The sequence below is a fragment of the Natator depressus genome, chromosome 3 (genome assembly GCF_965152275.1).
Source record: "Natator depressus isolate rNatDep1 chromosome 3, rNatDep2.hap1, whole genome shotgun sequence".
In the NCBI taxonomy this organism is placed as follows: domain Eukaryota; kingdom Metazoa; phylum Chordata; order Testudines; family Cheloniidae; genus Natator; species Natator depressus.
In genome coordinates this window covers 134,463,274-134,489,733 of record NC_134236.1, presented here as the reverse complement: position 1 = coordinate 134,489,733, position 26,460 = coordinate 134,463,274, and the positions used below count along the sequence as shown (strand labels likewise).

The window sequence follows — 26,460 nt, the reverse complement described above, 5'->3', positions numbered from 1 at the left end:
TACTATAGTGCAAGATCAGTACCCACAGATTATTTCCTACATATACCAGAAGGTAACTACTCGTGCTAATAGGAAGCTTTGAACCTGCCAGATGTCCTACCAGCCCCACGAAGAAAAGCAGACATCTCCTCAGAAAGGACTGAGGTGGATGGGGATGAGACTTAGCCTTTTAGGAATCTGTTATGATGCTTACTTCAGAATATATTAGTAATGGAGTGGTACAACGATATATTTTTAATTCCTTTTCCATTATGTGATAGAAAGTCCTAATGCAAGGACTGTAGTTCTGTTTATGGCTTCTGGAGTTGAAATGAACAAAAGGTATTCATCCTTGATTTTAATTAGTTTCAGCAGTAATGAATACAGTATATCAAAGCCTCCTCTTGAACAGTAGATTATTTTATTGCAGCAAACCCATACCTCATTTCATGACAGTGGCACTGCCAGTTGCAATATTTTATTACGAGAAATAGAATGAGTCACGAGAGAACTTTTGTGCCACTGGCTTTTAGTAAAAGCTGATAGGTTTACACTACACATTTCATAAACAGAAAAATCTGACTATTTGTAGTTTACGAAAACTACATTAATATCTCTTTTAGGGGTCTCATTTCCCTGTAAGCCTTGCAAGCATTTTCTGTAATTCTTATTACCATTAACAGATTAGATAACCATTGCCACTGACATGAAATGAGATGCCATGGAAATCACTCCCATCCCCTAGCCAGTACGTAACAGTTAGCATAGACTCTCCTTAGTATTCATAATCTAGAAAATTCAGTTGCGCATACTGTGATGATTATTTTACGGACAGATGATGAATTCCTATTTGTTTCTATTTTAATAGATTTGACATGGAAGATGTAAAAAATGCTGGACTTTTTCAAAAATGGTGTGTCATTCCTGTTCTGGGACTTATAGAGAATTCTCTCTATGACAACGTACTGCTGCATAATTCCTTCTGCCTTCTGCTACAAATCATAAATTCCTGCTCTAAAATGGCAGACATGCTGCTTGATAATGGTTTGCTATATGTGCTGTGTAATACTTTAGCAGCCCTTAATGGTATAGAAACAAAGTAAGTGTTGCATTACCTGAATATTTCAGATTCACTCTAAAAACAGTTTACAAGTTTACACTAGATTATTTTAAGCATATGTATGCTTCTAATTATTTTTTTAATGTCCAGTTTAAACAACACAACAAATTGGGTATGATTCTGAAATGAAAATGAGAATCAGGCCCAGTGTATTTAATGCCTCGCTTTACTTATGCTTAAGAGGCACTTCTTTTTGATAGCTCTGTGTGTGCTCATCATTTTTTTTTCCTTCTTTTTGAGAAGAAATGTCTCATACTTTTGTGTGTGTGGGTCTAATTTTGGAAACTCTTGTAAAATCTCATTGGTCCTTTTGAGAACTTGTTAAAGCAAGAAATGTCGGTTTTTCATTAGTTACCACATCTTTCAAGCACTTCTTTTGAAAACTTACCTAGCAAAAAGTGTTTTGTCCAGTTACCATGGCAGTGACTCTTTTATTTATTTGAGGGGAGTGAGCAAGTGTTTAAATTCCATTGACTGAGTGGGATTTAGGCATGTGCCTAAGTTCCTTGTTGAATAGGGGTGGCATTATTCACATGGTTTAAATTTAAGCATATGCATAATTGCTTTATCAGACCATAACTTACAGATTTTATGGAATCTTTTATGACATTAATTTAGATATAATTAATAGTAGATAATTGACTTTTTGTACAGAAATCTAGTACAAAGTATCTATTATTACAGCTCTAAATCACTTTTGTTTTTTCAGATAACGTAGTCATACATTTTGGTAATAGACATTTTGCAGTCTTAAATTCAGTTGAAGAAATTAGATATTGTACTTTAATTTGTACCCACAGCAGTTGTCTCCTGGTGAGCAATAGTTGTACATTTGGCTCAATGGATAATGCTACTTTAGTCTTAAAGTAAATTTAGTCTTAAAATCTGTCTCATTCATCATGGTGGTACTTAAAACCTCGTTAACTTTCACTGTGTATTTTTGTCTAACATTTCCATTGTGCAATTCATCTGTAAATTGTAGCTAACAAATTTGTTAGATTAAATTAGTTAAATAGCTAATCTAAAAACATAAGAATGGCCATACTGGGTCAGACTAAAGGTCCATCCAGCCCAGTATCCTGTCTGCCAACAGTGGTCAATGCCAGGTGCCCCAGAAGGAGTGAACCTAACAGGTAATAATCAAGTAATCTCTCTCCTGCCATCCATCTCCACCCTTTGACAAACAGAGGCTAGGGACACCATTCCTTACCCATCCTGGCTAATAGCCATTAATGGACTTAACCTTCATGAATTTATCTAGTTCTCTTTTAAACCCTGTTATAGTCCTAGCCTTCACAACCTCCTCAGGCGAGGAGTTCCACAGGTTGGCTGTGTGCTGTGTGAAGAAGAACTTCCTTTTCTTTGTTTTAAACCTGCTGCCCATTAATTTCACTTGGAGGCCCCTAGTTCTTATATTATGGGAACAAGTCAATAACTTTTCCTTCTTCACTTTCTCCACACCACTCATGATTTTATATATCTTCCAGTAAAACAAATGTACAAGTTGTGGTAGTGTCTGAGAGTTTTTGGGAGTCTTTGTATTTGAAAATTTTCTATTTTGAAATGAACCAATGTTTGAACATTTAAAAATTGGACAGTTTGAATGCAAAACTGGAAGGAGGAAAAATGTTCAAGAATCCTCCTGGCCCCTCTCATTTTCTCCATATTGGATCTGACTTATTGTAGAGTGGAGAAGGAATTTGGTTTGACTGGCTGCTCAGCGGCTCATCCCATTCCCTGCCCAGCTGGCTGTTATGCCTGCTATGCTGTGCATGCTGAGGGCATGACATAGGCAGGGAGCCAGCTGAGTTTTACAGAGGAGAAGAGTCATAACTGCTGGGAGGTAGTGACCAATGTTGGCAAGGAGGCTGCTGCTAAAAGCATACCTTTCAACTTACCAAGGCTCAAATGTGGGATGCAGTTTGTAACAAAGACCAAAAATAAGGGACACAAAACAAAATTATTAATGTAGGAAATAAAAAATTGATTAATTTCTTTAGTATAAAGGACTTATAGTCATAGTTCTTTACTTTTGATGTAAATGATGTTCAGCAATTAAACTAAGGGGGTCATTAAATTTGTGTAGAACATAGGAAACTTTTTGAGACTTAAATGAGCAATGTCCTTCAGTGAAAGACAGAGATGGGACTAAAGAACTGAAAGTCAGTTATTTTCCTTGTCTCAGGCCATGATTCCCAGGTTGGGAAACCCAGATGTAAGCCACACTGTACTGTGCAAACAACTAAATATCAATCATGCACAAGAAGCAATCGCATTCTACTAAAAATGTGACCAGTGGCTGACCTGCAGGAGCAACTAGACTGGGGAAGAGATGCAGTTTACATAAGAATAGTCTCCCATCCAAAGAATAGCTGCACTGTTCACGATCTTATAATGCACTAAGTTTACTCAAAAAAAACTGATGTTTAAAAATATTTTACACACTTTTCTTTTTGAAATCTAAAGTGAGGAGAAAGTAAAACTGTTTGCTCATGTGTTCAGTTAGTAGGGTGCAGAACAAATACTCGATTTTGATCAGTAAAACTAATTTGTGGTTGCAAAACTGGAGAGAATGGTAGTTTTTTAAAGTTCAGTAATTTGAAAAATTTATAATTCAGATCTGTTCTTCACTTAATGTAAAAGTCATTTGCTTTCAAGACCATTATATGGAACTTCGTTCTTAACACTAGAATCTCTTCCAAAGATTTTTGGGTGTCCACTTTTTCTGAATGAAAACATAGCTAATGTTGTCTTTGTGTTAACACAGTTTGTTTCCTGTCTTCAGCAGTATCAGATTTAGTGTGGCAGTGTTTGGATTTTGTAACATTATCTGTAAATTACTTTTCCTTCTACTAACCATACCAAGTACTGTGTTAGTGCCATTTTAATTCTGATTGTTTCATATGAATACAAAAAACTATTTGTAGTAATTATAACTGACTTTGTTTACAGCATTCCTTTGAATGACTACAAGCTACTTGTGTGTGATATACAACAATTACTAGTAGCAGTCACAATTCATGCCTGCAGTTCCTCAGGTTCTCAGTATTTTCGTGTTATTGAGGACCTCATTATACTACTGGGACATCTTCAAAATAATAAAAATGAGAAGACGCAAAGTAAGTCATAAGCTTTCACTTACATTTTCAAATCCCATGGAACTGCTAACTTTCTCATAGATTTCACAGAGGATATTCCTATGACAAAAAGCTAATTTTTAGAGTTGAGGGGGTACCTGGTTGTGTACCTTATTTTCCTGTAAGTGACCCTTGTACAATAGTGGCTTAATTACAGTCCTAGTCTGTGGATTATAAATATGTACCAGTAACTGGAGTTCTGCCTGGGCATCTGAGGTAAAAGGCCTAGAATGGAATATTTGGAGTATTATGAAAATAGTGACAATATTCAGAGATTCCATATAATAGTTATTTCCATTTATAACTTTTAATAAATAAAAACATGAAGACATTAAAACTTGGTGGCTGTTTTTTCCCAAGCCGTGGGGGGTGGGGGGAGTCTTTGCTTTGTAACTGATACTGTGACGTGCATCTAATATTGGGGTGGTTTTGCAGTGACTTTCTTGGAAGTGTGTAGTTTTGAAACTTAAATATATCTGGCCCTTTTTAATTTCCATCAACATCTCAAAAAAAGGCTTGTCACCTCTTTTAGAAACCAGTGTTGAAATGCATTTTCAAAAGTTTTGTAATGTGTGAAATTCTATTATTTTGGTGTTACAGAAATATATGTAAAGGATAAAATGAAAATAAGAAACATGCTAACATTTTGGATACTTATTTATGTAAACTACCTTGAGGAAAATGTCCTATGTTCTTTGTTGCCTCTCATTTGTAGACATGGCAATTGCTCTGCAATTCAGAGTTCTTCAGGCAGCTATTGAATTAATAAAAGCTACAGCAAACCAAGACTCACAGGATCTGGCTAACTCTTTACGTTTACCTGCTACCCATCATCACGCAATGTTTCAAAAACGTAAAAGCATTGCTGGTGAGTGATAAATTTTATAGTATGTTGTATTAAGAGAATTTTATCGCTTCTTCTGCCCTCTTTATGTGATGGAGCCAGTCATATTTTTCTACTCTGGCATTTAATGAGACAGAGGTTGTAAAAGTGTGTATGTGTGGACTTGTGTTGATGAGTTCCCTGCAACTTTACTTTTGGTACTACACGACCATTTCCTCAATCAATGTACTGCTATGTTTAGGAAATGTAGGATATTAAATATGCATCATTTAAATTTAGCAAAATACACCCCAGCAGAAGTGAGTGAATCTCCTGTGGAAGTCTAGTGCAAATCCACCTGTGGAAAAAATGATGATCTAAGTTTTCTGTGTTTGTATGTAAGGTGAACAGTAGTGTAACTTTTGCATTCAGTAGGTGTGCAGAATAAGTGTTGCTTATATGTTGGAAGAAGGGAGTGTAGCAGCAATTTCTCCTTCACCTAACGCTGTATCATCCCTGAAGACTCCAGAAGCCAAAATCATCTTGGATTTGAAATGAGTTAACAAACATACATATATAGCCCCTCCCCACACATACACACCTTATGTTAAAATAACATTAAGATTACAAAGTCACACAGTGAACTTAGGAAATGCCAGAATTAAGGTTTCCTATATAATTTGTCGTCCTTGCATTTTGATAGTCTTTAATTACATGATCGCATACTGCTTTTTTCCGCAGGGTTATGTGATCATATAATTAAAGACTGCATCATAAAGCATATGCACAAAGGCAACTTTCATTCTGGCATTTCTTAACTTGAGCATGTGCCTTTGCAACCTTACATTCTTTTTCGTACAGTATTTGTATAAAATTTCCTAATCGTCAGACAGACACACCCTGAAAAACAATTGTCATATAGTATCAGATGGACCCCCCAACTTGGGTCGTGAACAGGGTTCTGGTCTTTAAATCCAGTCTACAACTTAAGCTAACAGAGTAACTGATAGTAGGAGTGAGTTCTCCTCCTCTATGTGGACCAACTACGAGAGGGGGATGATAAATTAGGGCAAACTTTTAAGTTTCAAGATCCTGCTCCAAAGCATGTAGGTACTAGAGCTTCTGAAAGAGTATCCTTTAGGTTTTTCTCATGTTTAAAGAAAACTTTTTTTTTATCTCATTCTTAAAAACAACTGAACTGCTTTAACTGAAACTGTCAACAACAACAAAAATCTGCTTGAGGTAGATACCTGGCATGCATAATTTCAGTTTGAACCATTTAGTTTTTATAAGCAAGTAAATGCTGTAATGGAAAGTGTTATGCAACCTTAACTCTAGGTAGCACTACCAGTTCAGACTATAATAGTTTGTGAGTCATTATTGTGAAGTGCTTTTGGATTCTTTGGCTGAAAGGTGCTCTGTGTATCTAGGTCATTATATTTAGCTGCATTTAAGATTTCACTGAAGACTATTACATAAAAAAATATGTGTTCTGTTAATTGTTTAAAACAAAGGTTCAATTGCAATGAAAGATTCCATTATTCCTCGTCTACCAAAACAACACTTCTATTCCTGCAGTCAACTTCTGATGCCCCCCTCCTTCAGTCTGTTAAACCAGGAGCTGCCCCTCCAGTACCTTACTGGATCCACTTCATATAGTTCCCTACAGAAGCAGGTGCAGTAGTGGTGGTCATGCCTACCAATTCATTCTGCAAAAACATTTCTCAGGAAATGTTTTGCAGGATTAGATATGAAGTAGATGCATCTATCAAAGTAACTTTTGATAGATCAATTTGAAAATGTGTTTACCTTTCAGAGCTGTTAACTTCACTGGTCTTAGTTCATATTGCTTAAAACCTACTTTCTATAAGCATGTTAGTATAAGAACAATTAACTTTTCAATAACAGCAGTAATGTGGTAACATTATAGAAGTAGGGAAGTGAAAGAGTGACTGTTCAGAAGCTGTTTTGTACAGTGAATATTTCTGAGAAATTATATTTTGGAAACGCTAAAGAAAATTCAACAGTTGAACAGGTAATGTGCTATAGTTTTAAGATGAGTTTTTCCTCAAATCTCTAAACTTCAATCCTGTTACATGAATGTTATACATTTCATTTTCAAGTGGAAAAACTGTCACACTTTTCCAAATTTAAAGAAGAACGTGGACATTCCTTGTTCCTTTTTAAAGAAATATATTTCAAACATTTTCCCTTATAACCACAACCAATTTTCTTTCCTAGATGAGAGCTATTGGTGCATGCAATTAAGTTACGAATGTGATATTTAATCTATTCATGGGGATGCTATTGATATATTTCTCTATACTTAAAGGTTCCAGGAAATTTTCTCTTGCTCAGTCTGACACACTAGTGATGAAAATGCGTTTAGTAGCAAGTGATGAACTTAACATGATGATGCAGCGGCGAATGAGCCAAGAGAATCCTATTCGAGCCACTGAGACTGAGTTTATACAGAGGTTACAGAGACTCACTGTTCTAGCAGTTAACAGGTTCATTTATCAAGGTAGGAACAGGGGAAAAAAATATACGGTAACTATGCTTATAATGATCACACCACCCATTAAGTGGTGGGGACTGCTGTCTGGCTTGTTGGAAAAGGTGTGTGCCCCTTTAAGGGCTAGAAAGTAAGGGAGACACTTTCTGCTGCACTGCAGACCATGTCAGTGTGGGAATGCTGACTCTTCCCTCCCCCAGGTGACCGAGACAGCAGGGACTATATAGGTCCATGCTGGTGCAGGAAAAGCCCTCTTTCATCTGGACCAGGTGAAGCAGTACCCATCCTCCACCCATGGAAGTGGTGAAATACTGGGTTTTGTCAGGATCTGCTGCGCTAGTTGCTACTTTCTTGGGGGGGGGGGGGGGCTGGGAAGGAATTTTCCCTCCCCCGCTAGATTGACCAAGGCAAAGTGGGGGTTTTTTTTGCCTTCCCCACGGTGGGTTTGCGGGGGGGGAGGGGAGCTTAGTTGGGATGAACATGAAATGGGAGTTAGGCTATGATGTCGCAACTTATTATGTAACATGGAGTGGCTGTCCAGTGTAGGTACTCCATAGGGAGGGGATGCAGTAATCAGATAAAATGAATTGGTAAAGGATTTAAAGGAGGTATCCTTTAAAGGAGTGGAAATGTAGGAAGGGGGATTTGGGGCTCCTATGTCTGGTATGGCATGAGGCCAATCTCCCTCTCCTTTATAGCCCCCTCTTAACCCTCATTTGAGGGAGGTGAGAATGTTGAGGTCCCAGCAGTGCGTTGGCTGGGGACCAGGATGGTTAAGCGGGAAGGCAGATGGAAGGCCCTGGCCCTTTTCCTCCCACCCCCAGGTATATATTGAAAAGATTTAAGCAACTTACCTGCACTGTGCACTTTTATCTGCCAGGTCCTCCCAAGCATATAAGACCAAAGCTGTTGCCTAATTAAACTACATCCAGTATCTCCTGTCCTCCTTCCAGCATAGCCGGACAAAGGATTGTTTTATATTTATTGTTGCCTTACAATGCCAGTGTTTTGTTACATTAAAAATGTATTAATGTTCTTAATATGTTGTGGGTATGAAGGGAGCAGAGTTTATTTGGGGTTATGACTCTCAGAATTTGGATTAATGTTTTTTCATTTTAAAATTCATCCTCACCGCTGGAGCTTAGTCTCTGCTTGTTGTATTAAATACTTGACAGATTGGATCTAATTTTTATTTCACTGAACTGGACCAGTTCATGTGACAAATATCTAATTCTGATTAAGTCTAAGGCAAGGGGGAGCTTTCCTAGTTTGCTTCTCACCTTTGAGATTATTAGGTACAGAAATGTAGGTCAGTTTAGAACTCTTCTATAATAATGAATACCTGACAATACTTAGTTTTTAAAAATAACTTACCTAATTTTTATGAATTTGCACAGACCTATTGCACATATCTCTCACCCACTCCACTTGATGCATTCGTTCCACCACCACTTTCACTCAATTTGTAGTCTTTACATACAGACTTTCACTCCACACCTACTCCTTTTCCAATTCTAGATCTGTAGGCATGTACACTCCCTTTGCATACATATAGCTACTCATTCTCCACACCTATCTTCCCAACGCCACATCCATCCATTCCACATGCACCAGACCTGCCAACTCTGAGGTTTTCCCTGTAGACTATGGATCTGTGGAAATTCTGTATGACTGTCCTTCCCCATTTCCCTATTGGACATACAATACACCAAGTGCCCCCCCCCCCCCCACAGCCCAAGATAAGTGTCCCCCCCATCCCTTGTCTGGAGGAGTTGGTCTCAAGACATACTGTCTTTGAGTGACCTCTTTTTAACTACAAACCTTGGCATCCAGAGGTTCTTGGGACACAGGACCACCTAGCCCCCAATCCACAGAGTACTGGGATTTTCAGGGGAAGTGACACAGCCTTGTTCTTACCTGCCAGGACCTGGCCCATTAGTAGATTGGGCTGTACTGTGTTCTTCGGTGCATAAAATTGCACGCAAAAATAGTAGGATGAAGCATATTTAAGGAAACTTATATGCAATAGAAATCTAGTATATGTGGCTTCAGTGTCCATATGGCTTGTCAGAACCTTTCCATTTACTAAAGTTAGTCAATCACCTTTATGTTTGCCCCATTTCCGTGAATTGGTTAAATTTTTAATGGGAATCGTGTTTTTTAGGGGCCACTTTCGCTGTTTGTGGGACTTGAAATGTATGGGAGTTCTGCATGTGGAATAATTGCAGAATGGAGTCTTTAAATGATTAACTCTAATTTTTAATTTGGTTTAACCAGTGTCTAGATTAACTGTTTATATATTCACAGTGTAGTACAGTGAATATTTGACTATTACTACTTACAGTACACTAGGATTAAGTTAACATGGTCTGAGATGCCATTGATCTGTCAACTCTGTCCGCATACCTATTAAAGAGATCCCATCATAACACATAAGCCACACCATCAGGGGCTCATTCACCTGCACATCTACCAATGTGATATATGCCATCATGTGCCAGCAGTGCCCCTCTGCCATGTACATTGGCCAAACCGGACAGTCTCTATGCAAAAGTATAAATGGACACCAATCAGACATAAGAATTGTAACGTTCAAAAACCAGTAGGAGAGCACTTCAGTCTCCCTGGACACTCAATAACAGACTTAAAAGTGGCCATTCTTCCCAAAAAACACCTTCAAAAACAGACTCCAGTGAGAAACTGCAGAACTGGAATTAATTTGCAAACTTGACACCACCAAATTAGGCCTGAATAAAGATTGGGAATGGCTGGGTCACTACAAAAATCATTTTTCCCTCTGTTGATACTCACCCCTTCTTGTCTACTATTGGGGATAGGCCACTTCCACCCTGATTGAATTGATCTTGTTAGCACTGATCTCCCACTTGGTAAGGCAACTCGCATCTTTTCATATGCTGTATTTTTATACCTGCCTATTGTACTTTCCATTCCATGCATCTGATGAAGTGGTTTACATCCCACAAAAGCTTATGCCCAAATAAATTTGTTAGTCTCTAAGGTGCCACAAGGATTCCTTTGATTTTATTGATCTGTTTGTGCTTCTTAAAATTTAAGAACCTACTGAAGATTGCCTTGATGTATTGGGTACACCAGAGACCACAATTCAATGCAGACTTTCAGCATCCCAGCTGGAAGCCTCTGAAGAGGAGGACCAACAAGAACTGCCTAGCAATACAAATTATTTTCTGAAAGAAATGTTCAAAATGATGGTTGAAGGAATCAAAGTATCTATTGTAAGTAACTAGACAGTATGTCTGTATTACATCCTGTTGCTTAAGGAGCACCCATTGTGGCAAATGCTGTGTCTCTGTAGGACTGTTCATATTCATAAATGTTCAATTTTTGTTGCATCTCAGGTATTATAATACAAATGCAATTTGTCACTTGGCCATTGCATAAGAAAGTATCCTGATATTGGATAAGTTTTGACCTTTGCATAAATTGGTGCTCATTTAAAAAAAAAAAAAAAAAAAAAACGAAAACAGATGGGGGGGGAATTAAAATCGGTTTGGTGTGTGGGGTCTGGAGGAAGTGAACCTTTCTCTGTCAGTTCTTATGAGACTCGTCATAGCTGAGCTCCCATCCTTCAGATTTCAGCAAGGCCATAGAAGATGTGTAGTAAGGGGAATTCCAAGATATGGAGATAATAGTCATTGGATTTGGGCTGAGAGTAGCTTTTGTCCACGTGGAAAACTTGAAGCAGTTAGTTTTAGATCTAGAAAGAAGAAATTGTATATATTTGAGGAGGGGGGGGGGAAAAGCACGTGTCCAAAAACTGTTTCCCTGAATATTGCTGTTGGCTCCCTGTATTCCTGTGTTCCCAAGGTGAGCTTGCAATGGATTTAATAAAAATTTGACTTGTCATTTTCTTTTCCTTTGTGACTTAAGGAAGACCTGAAAGGGATTAACTCTTTTTACCCTTGGAACTATCAGGAATGCCACATCTGGTCTTAGACTTTTTTGCTTGAGTATCGTTCAGAGGTCTCAGGAATGTTTACTGTGAGCTCTAGATACCAAACTGTCAATTAAGGTGTTAATCTCTAGCAAAGGCTTCCTTCATGAAAAATTGCAACTAGTGTTTGTTTATAATTAGTGATTTAAAGTTAACAAAAATGAAGGTTTTTTTAAAACAATTTGATTAAAAAATCCTGTCCCTCAGAGTTGGTCAACTTTCACTCTCTTGGCTGTTGTGACACCATTGTCTTGTTAGTTCAACATCGTAGTCTTCCAGCCTAAACCAGAGCTGAATTTCTAATGTCAGAAAAAACAGAAAAATAAAAAATATCTTCAAGTCACCTTTATATATCAAAACCCTTTTTCCCCTTTGTAAGGTCATCTTTAAACCTCTGTCCCAGTAAATTATTTGTTAATGTGTTTCCTCAATAAGATTTTTCTACCAGATTTATTCTATCCTTTTCTGTTCCAGTTTTCTTTTCAAGCTTATGTTGTATGCTCTATCCCAGGGGTCCCCAACGCGGTGCCCACGGGTGCAGTGGCACCCACCGGGGCAGTTGCGTGCGCCCGCAGGACACCATGCCGCTGAAATGCCGCTGCCGAGCATGGCCCCCTGAGAACCGCCCGCCGAAATGCCGCCCGGAGATGTTGCTGTTTCTCAGCGGCAGCGCTTCTTGCCGCTGCCATGTTTTGGCAGCATTTCGGCAGTGGGGTGTCAGGCGCCTGCCAGTCTTCTGGGAATTGAAATATGCTATTCCCACAGAAAGGCTGGGGACCACTGCTCTATGCAAAGTTCTGATCAGAGAAACCCTGTTTACTGAGAGGGGGGGAAAACAAACCTCTTTTTGCTTTAGGGTACAAGCAGAATCAGCTCGCCTAGGCAACAGTGGAAGAGAATCCTCTGGTCCTGTAAGGATACATTCCGTATGCAGCTTGGAAAACTCCTAGTGCATATTTTGTCTCCAGCACAACCATTGCAAGAAAGAAAGAAAGCTTTGGAGATAGTATGTGAAACAAACCACCGGGAGATTATGCGAGATTGTCTCAACTCAGCTCTGCAAGTAAGCACTGCTATATTTTTAAGCATAAAAACTTTTGAAGCCCTTGCACGTAAACATCCTGGTTTAAATTTAAAAAAATATTTGCAGGAGTGTTTTTTCCAGTGGATGCACAGAAAAAATTAGTTTCAGAGGTTGTCAAGTCTCGCTTCTAGGCCTGCTGGAATTCACTGTAGCAGAACATAGTACTAGCATTTTCACATGTACAAGCTGTTACTGGCCCGAGACGAACATTGTCCTTCCTGAGCCTTTGGCATAATCAGGGTGGAAAATTTCACATTTGGTGGGGGGGAAGACAAGGAAACCTTTTTCCTGCGAGGTTGATCTTTGTTGTGTTTAATGGCAGATGTCTGAAAGTGCTGGGAGATTTATAACATTAAAATAAATCCTGGTTAGATGAATTAGTGGGCAGGTGATGCACTTGTAACTATGTGGTGAACTTACTTAGCATATGCCTTTCTAGTTTCACATATAAGGTGGGCATGTGCACTTGCATGTGTCCTTCTCTCTGTAGGAGGCAAGATGGAATCATTTCAGGCATGTTTGCCTTATAGATAGTGAGAGAGGAACATTTATATTTTGTTTTCTGCAGAGGCACATTTGAATGTGTAATGTAGCAGGCAAGGGTGCTACAGGTAGGTGGGTTTACTAAAGTCAATAGATTGTGTGTGTGTGTGTGTGTGTGTGTGTGTGTGTGTGTGTATGAGAGATTGGTGGCTAGTAGCCCATACTGAGAAAGTGGATTGGAATCGGTAAGGAGGTCTTCAGCCTTTGAACTCTGCAGGTAGTGATGCAAAGTTAGGCTGGTGATGGAACTTTAGTTGCAGATGTCCTGGATTTTAGCATTCAGTCTTTACTCATTAGATTAAAGTATATTGTAATTTTTTTTAGTGTCAACTTGTACTGTAAGCTTAAATTCTTGTCTGAGAATTTCTGAAAATTTTAAGTGGGATTGCGTAATCTGTGTTTTATGCTCCTTATAACTCAAAAATGGCTGAACAGATTTTTTTTTTTTTGGTAATATTAGAGAGCACTGCATTTCAGTGTTCCTCAAAAGTGACACATTCCTTCAGCTGTACTGTCACTGTTTATACATTCTGTGAAGCAACAAGTGTATATCTCAGAGTTACAAGCTTGAAATTTATGTGAGCGAAGCCCTATTTGAGGCCTCATGGAAACTCAAAGGGTGCTTTGTAGTAAAAGTCTGGACTATAGTGTCTGTGTTCTAGACCCTGAACCGCAGATTTCTTATTACTATCATACAGCAGAGAAGAAAACAAAGTAAATAGTTAATGCCCCTAAGTCACATGTATTTCAGATCATATGTGGATTTCTCACTGGGATATAAAATCCCTGTAAGGTGTAAAGAAGCAGTGGGAAGAGAGCAAATTCAGCAGCAGTGTTCTTTTGTTGGGGCACTATGTTGAGTATATTTCCTGCTTTCAACCACTACTTTTAACTTCCGAGCTTTCTCTCAATAATTACTTTGGTTGAAGTTAGAGGGCTGAGGTACAGGTTTTTCTGTCCTGGAGTCTATATGAATGTGTCTGCTCTTTCAAAGAGAAGCTTTTCCCTCATCTAATTTGGGATTTTGTGTATCAGAAGAGGAAAAATCCAAAATAGTTCAAGAATCATGAGCATTAGTAGAGAGAACTTGCCCTAGTGTAACAGATAAAAATATATACATTTATATTGCAAGTTCTTTGTGTTCTACTGAAAAAATGAGAATTACTATACTTTTTTTATTCATCTTCTAGCATGGACCTAAATTAGCCCTCTATCTGTATGAGTTAATGCATGATCACAAGGATGAATTGACTGAAGAAGAACAAGTATCATCAGGAGTATTTATGAATGCATTAAAATTTTGTGGCTATAAATGCATTTCTCCCAGTGCTCTACCAGAACCAGACTTCCTTAAAGCTATGAAAGAGGTGTGTGAATATTAATAAACATTTCCTAGTGAACCAGAATTCATTATTTGACATCATTATTTGCAATTAATGCTATACTACTTCAATGTGTAGTGTACAGTAACTACTTCACAAAGATGGTCACAGTTTCTATTAGGCTTGGCAAGCTTATCTTTTTGACTGCATCATGGTGCCATCTGTTAGCAAGCTTATTCGGATACCTTGATCACTCACTTTACTACATGCTAATGTAACCTGTTGGGGAAAAGGTAAGATAATTGTAAATCATCATTTATACTGATGGCCTGGTATACACATACATATACTAGAAGGTTCCAGTCAATCAAGATGCTCAGCTTTCAAAGCATATTAAACAAGTTAAGACACGATCCTTGCCTCAAATAGTTTACAATCTAAACTCACTAGACAAACATACAGAAACTAAATCAAAGGGAGTGTGGGGGAGAGAGGAGGGTTCAGTGTTTAAACCTCCTCCTCCACAGAGAGAGAAGATGAGTTTCCTTTTTTCTTTTTGTAACTGTTCAGGCTTGAATAATGTCACATTTAGATGTTCACCTAACATTGCTAAAAAAATTATAATTATTCTTTCATTTTTCAGAACTTAATTGTGCTTTGCAATTTTGAGTTAATAACTCAGTTAAGTAACTGGGTTTTTTTGTAATTAGGCATAAATGTCCAAGTCTAAATCTTAGACCATAAACTAGTTCAAAAATAATCAATTACCATCCTTTCTAGTCAAATAAGAAAGATCATGAAAAATCAAGTAACAAAAAATGATTAAATATGGAACCTAGAGACACTGAACTGGGTTTCCAGCCATCCAAGTGATTGATTATACCAGAGGCTATCTTACATTTTTCTGAAAAATCAACAAACTATGATAACTAAAATGAAAATGTAGTGAACAAATCAGCATGTTCCTTTTCCTTTTTAGAAAAGACTATTCATAACTACATTTCTCTTTAATATAAACATGTTTAAACAAAATTAACTATCCTTTTCAGTTTGAACAAATGATTGTTAGCTCTATTGTAATAGCTTTCTTTTCAGAAATATCATTAAGGACAAGTGGCTCGATTCACAAGAGGACTTAGGTGCCTAACTGCCACTTTAAATCCCAAAATAATTTTTTAAAAATCACTGGAGCAGGGGGACTGGATCCTGGGTGACCCATCTTCCTGGTGTGTGCTCTAACGCCCAACTACAGAGTTAGTCTCATGCTTCCTCGCTCTCTCTAGCTCAAAGATGTTTTAAAAATATTTATCCACAGTGGAACAGCTTCAACAGGAGAGATGGAGGGAGCCCCACATCAGAATATCCCATAGCTCAGTGGTTAGGGCATTGACCTGAGGTGGCAGTCCCTGTTCAAATACCGTCTCCCCCGAAGCAGAAGGGAAGAATTGAACCAGGGTTCTCCCATATCCCAGGTAAGTACTCTAACCACTGGGCTAAAAGGTATGAGGGCAGTCCTTCCCCATCCCACCACATTCCCCCCCTGCTCCTCCCCCCCGCCCCCCAGCTTCTTGTAAAAATGGTATAGGTGCCTAACCCCAAGAGAGGATTTGTATCTGAGAATCCCAAGCACAGAGAGGCACCACCTTTCCAGCCAGGCCTTAAATGTCAAACGCCCTGATGGGGCTGAGGCTTAGCGCACATTGGCTAGCTTAGGGGAGCTGCCTCGTATGCTGGTTCTTCTGTGATTCCCATTCTGAGACACCATTTCCCTCAATTCATTGTGTAGGGAGCCTAGGCACCAAACTCAGGCTTCGTGAATTTCATTGATTTTTCTAGGCATTTAAAAGTAAGGCATGGGGACTTTGTGTTGCCACACTTATGTTTCTTTGTGAATCTAGCCCCAGCTGCGTTGTGGCAAAGTAGAACATTTGGATATATTACTCTTTATATTGTTTTTAAAAAAAAAAAAGAGAGACAAATCCTATTCTCACTGGAGTCATTGTTAATTTCGCTATTGACTTCAGGATGGGTCAGGTTCCTCTTGAGTACGTTTACATAATGACTGGAGTACATTAGGTCCCTCCTGTCTCTAACACACAAGCTTTTGAATAGTTGCTATGAATGTACACTATATGTCCTAATATATTACTTAGACAATATGATGATCTGAGTTGGGAATAGGCCATATGTGAATTAAAAACAACTTCTGCTGCTTAGAAGAATGGAACCAGTTGATACAAATCTTTGCAAGTCATTTATGTTTTTGACAGTAAACTCCTTTCCTTGTTGAAATGATACTGTCTGATGCTATAAGATCCTTTAAGTGAGAAGAGATGACTTCACTGAGTGAGCAGACTTGGATTCTGTTGATGTCTTTGGGAGCATTGATTTGTGTCTCAGTTGTAACTTTATAACTAGTTCCTGATGTGGAACTTGCAGATGAAAAACAAAGCGCAAATTTTAACTTGCTTAGTTAAAGTGGAATGACTCTTTTTTTTTTTTTTTTTTAAATTTCATGATCAAAAGAAGTATGAGGCAGAGGAATGTATGAACAAAGCTGCTTGGCAGAAGACTATGATTAATAATCAGCAAAAGTAAGTAAAAGGTCTATGGAAGAATATTTAGCAATCCCATTGCAAAATGCCACGTACTTTTATATAAAAAAATCTTTTAAAATCAATATCCGTGCCTGTTTCAACATTTACTATGCTGTAAGTGACGTTCTCTGATTGCCTTCACTAATAACCAACATTATTTAAATTTCAGAACATTTAATCTTTTATTTGCCATATATCTTTTTTTAAAAAAATAATTCTTTTCAATGAAAGGCTAACTATTGTATCCATCAGGATGTTTCTCCCGTTGCATGTGAACCATGCAATTAAATGTGTGGCACATATCATTGCAACCAGCTGGTTAGAACACAAAACTCCACTTCTTCTTCAAATGCTGGTTCCTGTGTAAATTCCACATGTGGGGTATGCATGCACCTGAGTCCGGAGATTTTAAGTAGTAGTGTCCATTGGCCTGCACATCTCCTTGTGCTCCCAAGCAAGGCTATAAGAAGCACTGCGAGTCAACACCCTCTCAGTTCCTTCTTACTGCCGTATGGTCTGAATCAGAATTCAGTGTCCTCTTTTGCTTCAGCCTTTCAGAAAACCCTGTAACTAAGATTGTAAATAGTTATTCTTTAGCTTATTCAGTTCCCCAAACCAGGGACTCCCTCCCCATAATCTGTGACTATGCCCAGGCTCCTGGGCTTGAAAAACTGTGTCTCCTGCCCCAGATACTTCTCAGTCAGCAACAAATGCTGACACTGCCTGCTGTGTGAGTGTCACACACATTTTGGTGAGGTACAGCATTTTTTGCTTGTTTCCACAGAGAATTCCCCAAGCTCGTGAGCTTAACCGTACAAAACACTTAATGGACAAGACTATGAAGCCCCTCTCCAATCTGGGACAGAAAGACCGCCCACTCCATATATAAGGCTCACCAAATGAGTAGTGCCCCTCCGAGCGCATGCTTAGGAGCCCTTGGTGTCTAAGTCCAAAGATTCTTCCTCTAGGGCTTCCCATGAGAGTAAGGGACACCTAAAAGGGCTGAGAAGTGCTATTTAGTTCTGTAAAGAGAGCTAAATTCCTGTTTTCCCACTCTGCTCCCAACTCCCTGGTCGTACAGGCTGTGATGGAACATAATAGGTCTCAGTACCTAAGGACCACCCCATCAGATTGGACCTCTTGGGGAGAAAGGTCTTCTCATCTGTGAGTCTGCAATTGCATTGCCAATTACCAGGTCCTGCTAGCTAAGTATGCTAGCTTTAGTAACTACTCTAGGCTGGTGGCCTTTCAGAACAAACTTTCCTCTGAGGATAGAGCCCAGTTCCTCTCTTTTCTAGAGGAGGGCAAGTTGATGATGAAAATGGCATCCCGATCATTCTAGATTACCTGGTTTTACCTAGATGTCTGCTCTGGCAATCAGCTCATTACAAGTTCACCTGCCAGCCATTAGTGCTTTTCTCCACCCAGTAGATGGGCGCTCTCTTTACCCTCCCACCTCTGACATGGTTCATGAAGGCCTCATCAAGGCCTTTCCTCCAGTCACTAAACCAACATTACTGTAGGATCTGAACCTTGTGCTGTCAGAGCTTACTAGACCTCCATATGAACCCTTAGGTGGGATGTGGAACCTGTCGCTATCCATAAAGGGGATGTTTCTAGTGGCTATTGCTTCAGCCAGGAGGATTAGCACACTAGCAGCCCTCATGGTGGACATGACCCCCTCTTACGGTATTTCACAAGGTATTTCCTCTGCCTTCACCCTAAAGTTTTACCCAAGATAGTCTCCAAATTCCACCATAAGCAGTATATTCACTTAACCTATCCTTTTTCCAAAACCCCATGCTTCTCCTGAAGAGAAGAGACTTCAGTTCCTCGACATAAGGAATGCACTGGCCACTTACCTGCAAAGAACAGAGTTTATCAGAAAGTCTCCAAGACTCTTCGTCGTGATAACATGGAGATCCCATAGTCAGGCTATATCTTCTCAGATTTTTCAGAGGGTTTCTGGCTGCGTGATCGAATGCTACAGACTAGCTTGTGTTCCACCTCCGGGCAGTATAACGACCCACTCCATGAGAGCTCAGGCCACCACAGGAGGTCCCAATGAAGGACATATGCAGAAGCAGCTACCTTGAGCTCCATACACGTTTGCTAGATATTTATGCACTAGTCCAAGCCTCTGCTGCAGATGTAGCAGTAGATCTGCAGTGCTACAGGCATCTTCGTTGGCCAACTTCCTCACACCCAGCACCACTCTGATACTTGTTTGTCAATCTCCCATTTGTGGAATATACATAGGAACCAACACTTGAAGTGGAGGTTACTTACTGTAATTGGAGGTTCTTTGAGATGGTGTGGTCCCTACGTATATTCCACTGCCCAACCTCCATCCCCTCTGCTGTGGATCTGATTAGATTTGCAATAAGAGGAGGAACTGAGAGGATGTCAACTTGCACTTCTTCTTATCTCTCTCACTTGGGAGCATGAGGAGATCTGCTACGCATGTGTAGGCCAATGGCCACTGCTTGTTAAAATCTCCAGACTCAGGCGCATGGTACGCATGCGTGCCAAATGTGTGGAATATAGATAGGGATCACACCTCTTGAAGAACCTCTAGCTACAGTAAGTAACCTCCATATATTTGCCTTAGCATTTGCATTTTTGAGCTTTGCAGACTCTTGTTTCTTGATGCAATTTAATCTTAAATAGTTTGTGATGGATTATTCAGATCTTTCCACTATTCTTCATAATGTAGTTTAGTTGCTATCTCTTTCACCTTTTCTTTCCCTTTGAAAATACACATGTGGATCTCCACACTGGTGTTTGGCCAAACCGAAGAGCTTTATCTCTTTATAGACTACATCATCCAGAATAAAGTATATCAATGTGGTATACGCAAAAAGAAAAGGAGGACTTGTGGCACCTTAGAGACTAACAAATTTATTTGAGTACAAGCTTAGTTTCTAAGGTGCCACAAGTCCTCCTTTTCTTTTTGCGGATACAGACTAACATGGCTGCTACTCTAAAATGTGGTATACGTTAGAGAGACAGCCCAGACACTTCGTTAGCTGACTTACGTATAATAGTAATAATAATAATAATAATCAGCCTTGTCTCTGAAACAGTATGTTAAATAACTTTGTGGGGTCCTGGATGGAAAGGGAAAATATGCACTAATAACACAGTGGAACAAAATCATAAAACTGAAGAAATGATACATGGAATAAACATATTGAGCCCTTTTTTTCTATTCCCTGGTAATGGAGGCATGTTTAATATTAGTTTATGTAATGTAATAGGTAAATATAACATCCATTTAAAAACTCCTTTTTTAGACTTCAGATCACTTACAATTTAGAGACTTTACATTTATAAAAGTGTCTTTTCATACAAAAATCACCTAGCATGTAGAATATAGGCAAGAAATAGAATAGCCGAGTGACATATATAACAAGGAAGGTATAAAGTGCAGAGTAATTTTCAAAATACTGTATATAGCTGTTTCTCCAGAGATAAATACTTAAGATGGGTCTCAGTTCATGATCCTGCAGTTTGCCACTCCAAGTGCTTTTGGTCACCCTTTTGATTTTTTTCTTGGAGCTCAATCTACCCATACTGAGTGTGGAATCTTCATGAGGATGTTGCCTTGAACTTTGAAATCATGTTGTGGGATTAGCATCTTTCTTAGACACCCCTGAGTCTACAGTATTCATAAACTTCCATGTAAGCTCATGAAAGCCTTCAGGGGTAAGTGATCATGTACTTAAGAGCTAGACTCTTTTAAATCCTCTGTGAAAGGATTCCAACGATCTGTCACTGAATGATGCTTCAAGCCATTCTTTTGAAGTAAACATTTTTCGTGGGGGTTGAGATAATCCATTGAAAGACTCAAAGATGTCTAAAACACCACTGTGTTTCAAATCAAACCCCAAGCTGAATGTTGCTCTACTTGCTAAGTTAAATGTGAAGCATATAAAGGTTGTTTACACTCCCCCTGCCTCTTATGCCTTGCTTTTGTTCAAATCCTGTTTCAAATTTCTTGAGGCTAATGATACCATACAGATTTAATCTGACGTAATAAACCTAAAGGTTCAGAACACATACAAACTGTAGAAGCTGTGGAAACTGCCCAGTAATCATCAAAAATGTATGCCCCATGTAGGTTGTCACTAAGTTTTGTTCAGACTTCAATCTGCTCAAAACCTTTCTAGCTCTCATTACCTAGCTCCTTTTCACTTTTTGAGGTATTGTTGGGAAGAAGGGTTAGCGTATGATGATGAAGGGACATCTTTCTCAGCACTGCCTCTGAATACTCTGGTGCTTCTGGAAAAGAAGACGACCTTCTTGTCATAGTTCCAGGATTAATTGCACCTCTGCTCCTTTTGTGACATCCTCAGGGGCACCCTCTTGAGTCTCAGGCCTCTAGCCATCTCCCTCTGTCCTCTCCTCTTCTCTCCCTCCAGACTAGATTTTCAGGGCTGCTATCCCCTTGCAATTCATTGGGATCACCTTAGCAAGTCTGAGGTTACTTTAGGCTTATGGTCCTGTTATCTCCCAGTGGCTATAACAGGTTTACCAGTAACCTGCCAACTTTCACAAAGCACAGTACGTTTATTTAGGATGAAAGCATTCGAGATAACATATCCTAAAACAATATACAGTCTACATGTATGCCAAATTTACCAGGTATTACCAATCATCTGCATGGTATCCTGGTAGGTCTGTATGCAAATTTCAGGTCTTTGTTCCAGAATGAGTCTCTTTCTGAGTCAGATCAGGCTAATTCTTTATACAGTTTTCAGGTTTCTGGTCCTATTGAACCTGGTCAAAACAACTATCTGTAGTGTCCCCTAGGAGGTGGTATTTAGGCAACTTTGCTTACCTCTCAGGTGATTAGCAGTAATTACTCCCTAATGGTGGTAGCTCCTGATCATTATGATTTTTTTTTTTCTGAGTAACTTCATTGTTTGTCCTCTTTCAAGTAAGAAGTTAACTTAGACAGCCCTGTTACAAAGTTATGGCAACCTGTCCCTGCCTATGGGCAGCTGCAATGTCCATAATCCCCACAACAGTACATGCTGTTGCTTTGCTGCAGCCAGATACCTGGCACGCCCCCTACACCAGGACTTGCAAGAGGGTCCAGTTTCCTGCACTGGGGGAATTCTTCCCTGGCCAGATCCAAGCATTTTAGGGCCCATTTTGTCACAGTCTGTTCTCTTTGCGCAGCATAAAGAAGCCAGAGCAGGGTTAAGTCTCACTCTGAGAAAATAACTTAAGATTTTGCCACTCATGTTGACTTTGAGAGACTTAAACTTTCACTCAAGTTCATTGCTGTACAGAATATTAATATAAACTTCATCATATAATTTAGTTAATATACATTCCACAAGAATTGTTTTTGCTTATTGCTGGCTTGAGTTTTGATGGTAATATTTAGTCGTTGCTAAGAAATCAGAGGGGTACACGACTTATATTTATGCCCTCCAGAATGCAAATTATGTATCAAACTGTCAGTGAGCCTACCACATCAAGGGTCTGTGGACAGTAACTAGCTAACTGATTAAACTGTTCAATGGGCTTAAATTGCAGCAAGGGAGGTTTCGGTTGGACGTTAGGAAAAACTTCCTAGCTGTCATGGTGGTTAAGCACTGGAATAAATTGTCTAGGAAGGTTGTGGAATCTCCATCACTGAACATTTTTAAGAGCATATTAGACAAAGGCCTGTCAGGGATGGCCTAGATAATACTTAATCCTGCCATAGTGTAGGGGACTGGACTAGATGACCTCTTGAGGTCCCTTCCGGTCCTATGATTCTAAGGCAGCGGTTCTCAAACTGTGGGTTGGGACCTGTTTTAATGGGGTTGCCAGGGCTGACATTAGACTTGCTGGGGCCAAACCTGAAGCCTTTGGCTTTGGCCCCCCCACCAGAGGCAGCGGGGCGTGGGTGCGCTCGGGCTTGGTTTCCCTCTCTGCCTCCTCTTTCCCCTACCCCCCCCCCCCCCGCCCTGTTGTTAGAAGTGGGTCACAGTGCAATGAAGTTTGAGAACCCCTCTTCTAAGGCATTCAGTACACTGTCTTTACTCAGTACTAAATATTCATTAGGCATTTTGTAATCTGGTTCATATTACTTTTTTCTCAGTCTCTCTCAGCGTCTGGATGCAAAGTCAAAAGATATTTCCAAAATTGCTGCAGACATCACCCAGGCAGTCTCTTTTTCGCAGGGAATGGAAAGAAAGAAGGTGATTCAGCACATTAGAGGAATGTATAAAACAGATTTAAGTGCTAGCAGGCATTGGCAGGAACTTGTTCAGCAACTTACACATGATAGGTAAGTGGTAGCCATTTTAGATCTGTATTACTGGACTTAAATGTGGCCATTCTGTACACTTGTGATTTTAATATTATAAGCAATTGAAATGTATGTGTGATTTTAAAACAAAATTAGATGAATGTGACTTGCTAATGCTGCAGCTTCTAAGCTCTTGTGAAATGCTAAATGTTAGGACTGTCAAGCCACTAAAAAATTAATTGCCGTTAATCACACTGTTAAACAGTAATAGAATACTATTTATATAAATATTTTTGGATGTTTTCCACTTTTTCAAATCTATTGATTTTCAATTACAACACTGGATACAAAGTGTACAGTGCTCATTTTATGTTTTTATTATAAATATTTGCACTGTAAAAATAAGAGTATTTTTCAATTCACTTAATACAAGTACTGTAGTGCATTCTGTTTATCATGAAAGTTGAATTATGTACAAAAAATAACTGCACTCAAAAACAAAACAATGTAAAACTTTAGAGCCTACAAGTCCATTCAGTCCTACTTCTTGTTCAGCCAATCGCTCAGAGAAATAAGTTTGTTTACATTTGCAGTAGATAATGCTGTCCGCTTCTTATTTACATTGTCACTTGAAAGTGAAAATAGGTGTTCGTATGGCACTGTTGTAGCCAGCGTTGCAAGATATTTACGTGCCAGATGCACTAAAGATTCATGTATCCCTTCATGCTTCAGCCACCATTCCAGAGGACATGTTTCCGTGCTGATGATGGGTTCTGCTCGATAACGATCCAAAGCAGTGCAGAGCAACGCATGTTCATTTTCATCATCTGAGTCCGATGCCACCAGCAGAAGGTTGATTTTCTTTTTTGGTGGTTCGGGTTCTGTAGTTTCCGCATTGGAGTGTTGCTCTTTTAAGACTTCTGAAAGCATGCTCCAGACCCCGTCCCAATCAGATTTTGGAAGGCACTTCAGATTCTTAAATCTTGGGTCGAGTGCTGTAGCTATCTTTAGAAATCTCACATTGGTACCATCTTTGCAATTTGTCAAATCTGCTGTGAAAGTGTTCTTAAAACGAACATGTCCTTGGTCATCATCTGAGACTGCTATAACATGAAATATATGGCAGTATGTGAGTAAAACCATGGAGCAGGAGACCAACTATTCTCCCCCAAGGAGTTCAGTCACAAATTTAATTAATGCAGTTTTTTTTAATGAGCGTCGTCAGCATGGAAGATGTCCTCTGGAATGGTGGCCAAAGCATGAAGGGGCATACGCGTGTTTAGCATATCTGGCATGTAAATACCTCGCAATGCTGGTTACAACAGTGCCATGCAAACACCTGTTCTCACGTTCAGGTAACGTAAATAAGAAGCGGGCGGCATTATCTGCTATAAATGTAAACAAACTTGTTTCTCTTAGCGATAGGCTGAAGAAGTAGGACTGAGTGGACTTGCAGGTTCTAAAGTTTTACATTGTTTTGTTTTTGAGTGCAGTTATGTAACAAAAAAAATCCTACATTTGTAAGTTGTGCTTTCACGATAAAGAGATTGCACTACGGTACTTGTCTGAGGTGAATTGAAAAATACGATTTCTTTTGTTTGCCATTTTTACAGTGCAAATATTTGTAATAAAAATAATATGAAGTGAGTACTGTACACTTGTATTTTGTGGTGGTGTTGAAATCAATATATTTGAAAATGTAGAAAAAAATCCAAAATATTTGCTAAATTTCAATTAGTATTCTATTGTTTAACAGTGCGATTAAAACAGTGATTAATCATGATTAATTTTTTTAATCGTGATTAATTTTTTTGTTAGTCGCATGAGTTAACTGCGATTAATCGACAGCCCTACTAAGTATATTTTCCTGTATGTAAGTGGACAATCGAAAGCATTTTTAGATCTTGAAATATCTATAGATTGGCCCTTTATCAAGTATAATCAGTGTACCTAGTGGGCGAAGGGCAAGGAACAACATAAAATTATACTACGTTAGAAAGGTGCAGTAGCAAAAGTGAAGGACTAATACAAAGATCTGGTTTGAGTGTTTTGCATAAACTGTATCTTCCAGCCAGTGTTGTTGCAAATGCATTAAGCCAAATCAAGAAATCTTGACTGGCAACAAAAATGCTGTATCTTGTTACTGCAGAAACAAAAGCATACAAGACCATTTAAAATGGAAAGGGTCATAGAATATCTGGGTTGGAAGGGACCTCTGCAGGTCATCTAGTCCAACCCTCTGCTCAAAGCAGGACCAATCCCCAATTTTTGCTGCAGATCCCTAAATGGGGCCCCCCCAAGGATTGAACTCTCAACCCTGGGTTTAGCAGGCCAAAGCTCAAACCACTGAGCTATTCCTCCCCCCCCAGACAATGTGTGGTCTCAAACTTCAGTGTGTCCATTATGATGGTACTTCTACTTTTGGACAGGCTACATTAGGTCTGAGTGTAGCAATTTAATTTACTAAGCACCAGTACTGTTACTTATGCAACAGTACTGTTACTTATTCCCTTGATAACTTTCAAGCAGTTTGCTGACCAATCCAGCAGTACTTACTCATGAGTAGTTCTATTAAAATCCATGGAACAGCTCATGAGACTAAGGGACTGCAGGATCCAGTCCTCTATTTTATAGCAACATGACTTGGACAGTGTTTCACTGTGAAATTCATGCCTGTTTGTAATGGTTATGTGTTTACCAATTTTTAAAAAATTAATTAGAATAAATGAGATATATATGTTGTCATGTTGTTCTAAAATGCTAAAATATTTTCATTTTCAGAGCACTCTGGTATGATCCTGTCTACTACCCAACATCTTGGCAACTAGATCCAACAGAAGGCCCAAACCGAGAGAGGCGCCGTTTGCAGAGGTGCTATTTAACTATACCAAATAAGTACCTGCTCAGAGATAGGCAGAAACAGGAAGGTAATACTTTTAAGATTATAACTAAACTTTCACAAAAGCTAGAGTGTTAATATTTTAATCAATTTTTCTTTTACATTTTTCTTTTCAATAGAAGTGATCAAACACCCTTTGTCTTACCTATTTGAAGACAAAACACATTCCTCTCACTCTTCCACTGTAAAAGACAAAGCAGCAAGTGAGAATATAAGGT

At 39.0% G+C, this 26,460-nt stretch overlaps 1 protein-coding gene across 1 annotated transcript in view; it reads left to right on the top strand.

The window, feature by feature from the left end:
• The window catches only part of LYST (lysosomal trafficking regulator), a 141,193-nt gene that overhangs the window by 72,999 nt on the left and 41,734 nt on the right, over nt 1-26,460 (top strand). Inside the window, exons 26-36 of the mRNA XM_074948886.1 lie at nt 848-1,078; nt 4,052-4,218; nt 4,952-5,104; nt 7,392-7,583; nt 10,650-10,828; nt 12,404-12,610; nt 14,365-14,541; nt 17,023-17,090; nt 23,194-23,382; nt 26,125-26,270; nt 26,362-26,458. Of these exons, the coding sequence (XP_074804987.1) occupies nt 848-1,078; nt 4,052-4,218; nt 4,952-5,104; nt 7,392-7,583; nt 10,650-10,828; nt 12,404-12,610; nt 14,365-14,541; nt 17,023-17,090; nt 23,194-23,382; nt 26,125-26,270; nt 26,362-26,458 (1,806 nt within the window). The remainder of the gene's footprint in view (nt 1-847; nt 1,079-4,051; nt 4,219-4,951; nt 5,105-7,391; nt 7,584-10,649; nt 10,829-12,403; nt 12,611-14,364; nt 14,542-17,022; nt 17,091-23,193; nt 23,383-26,124; nt 26,271-26,361; nt 26,459-26,460) is intronic.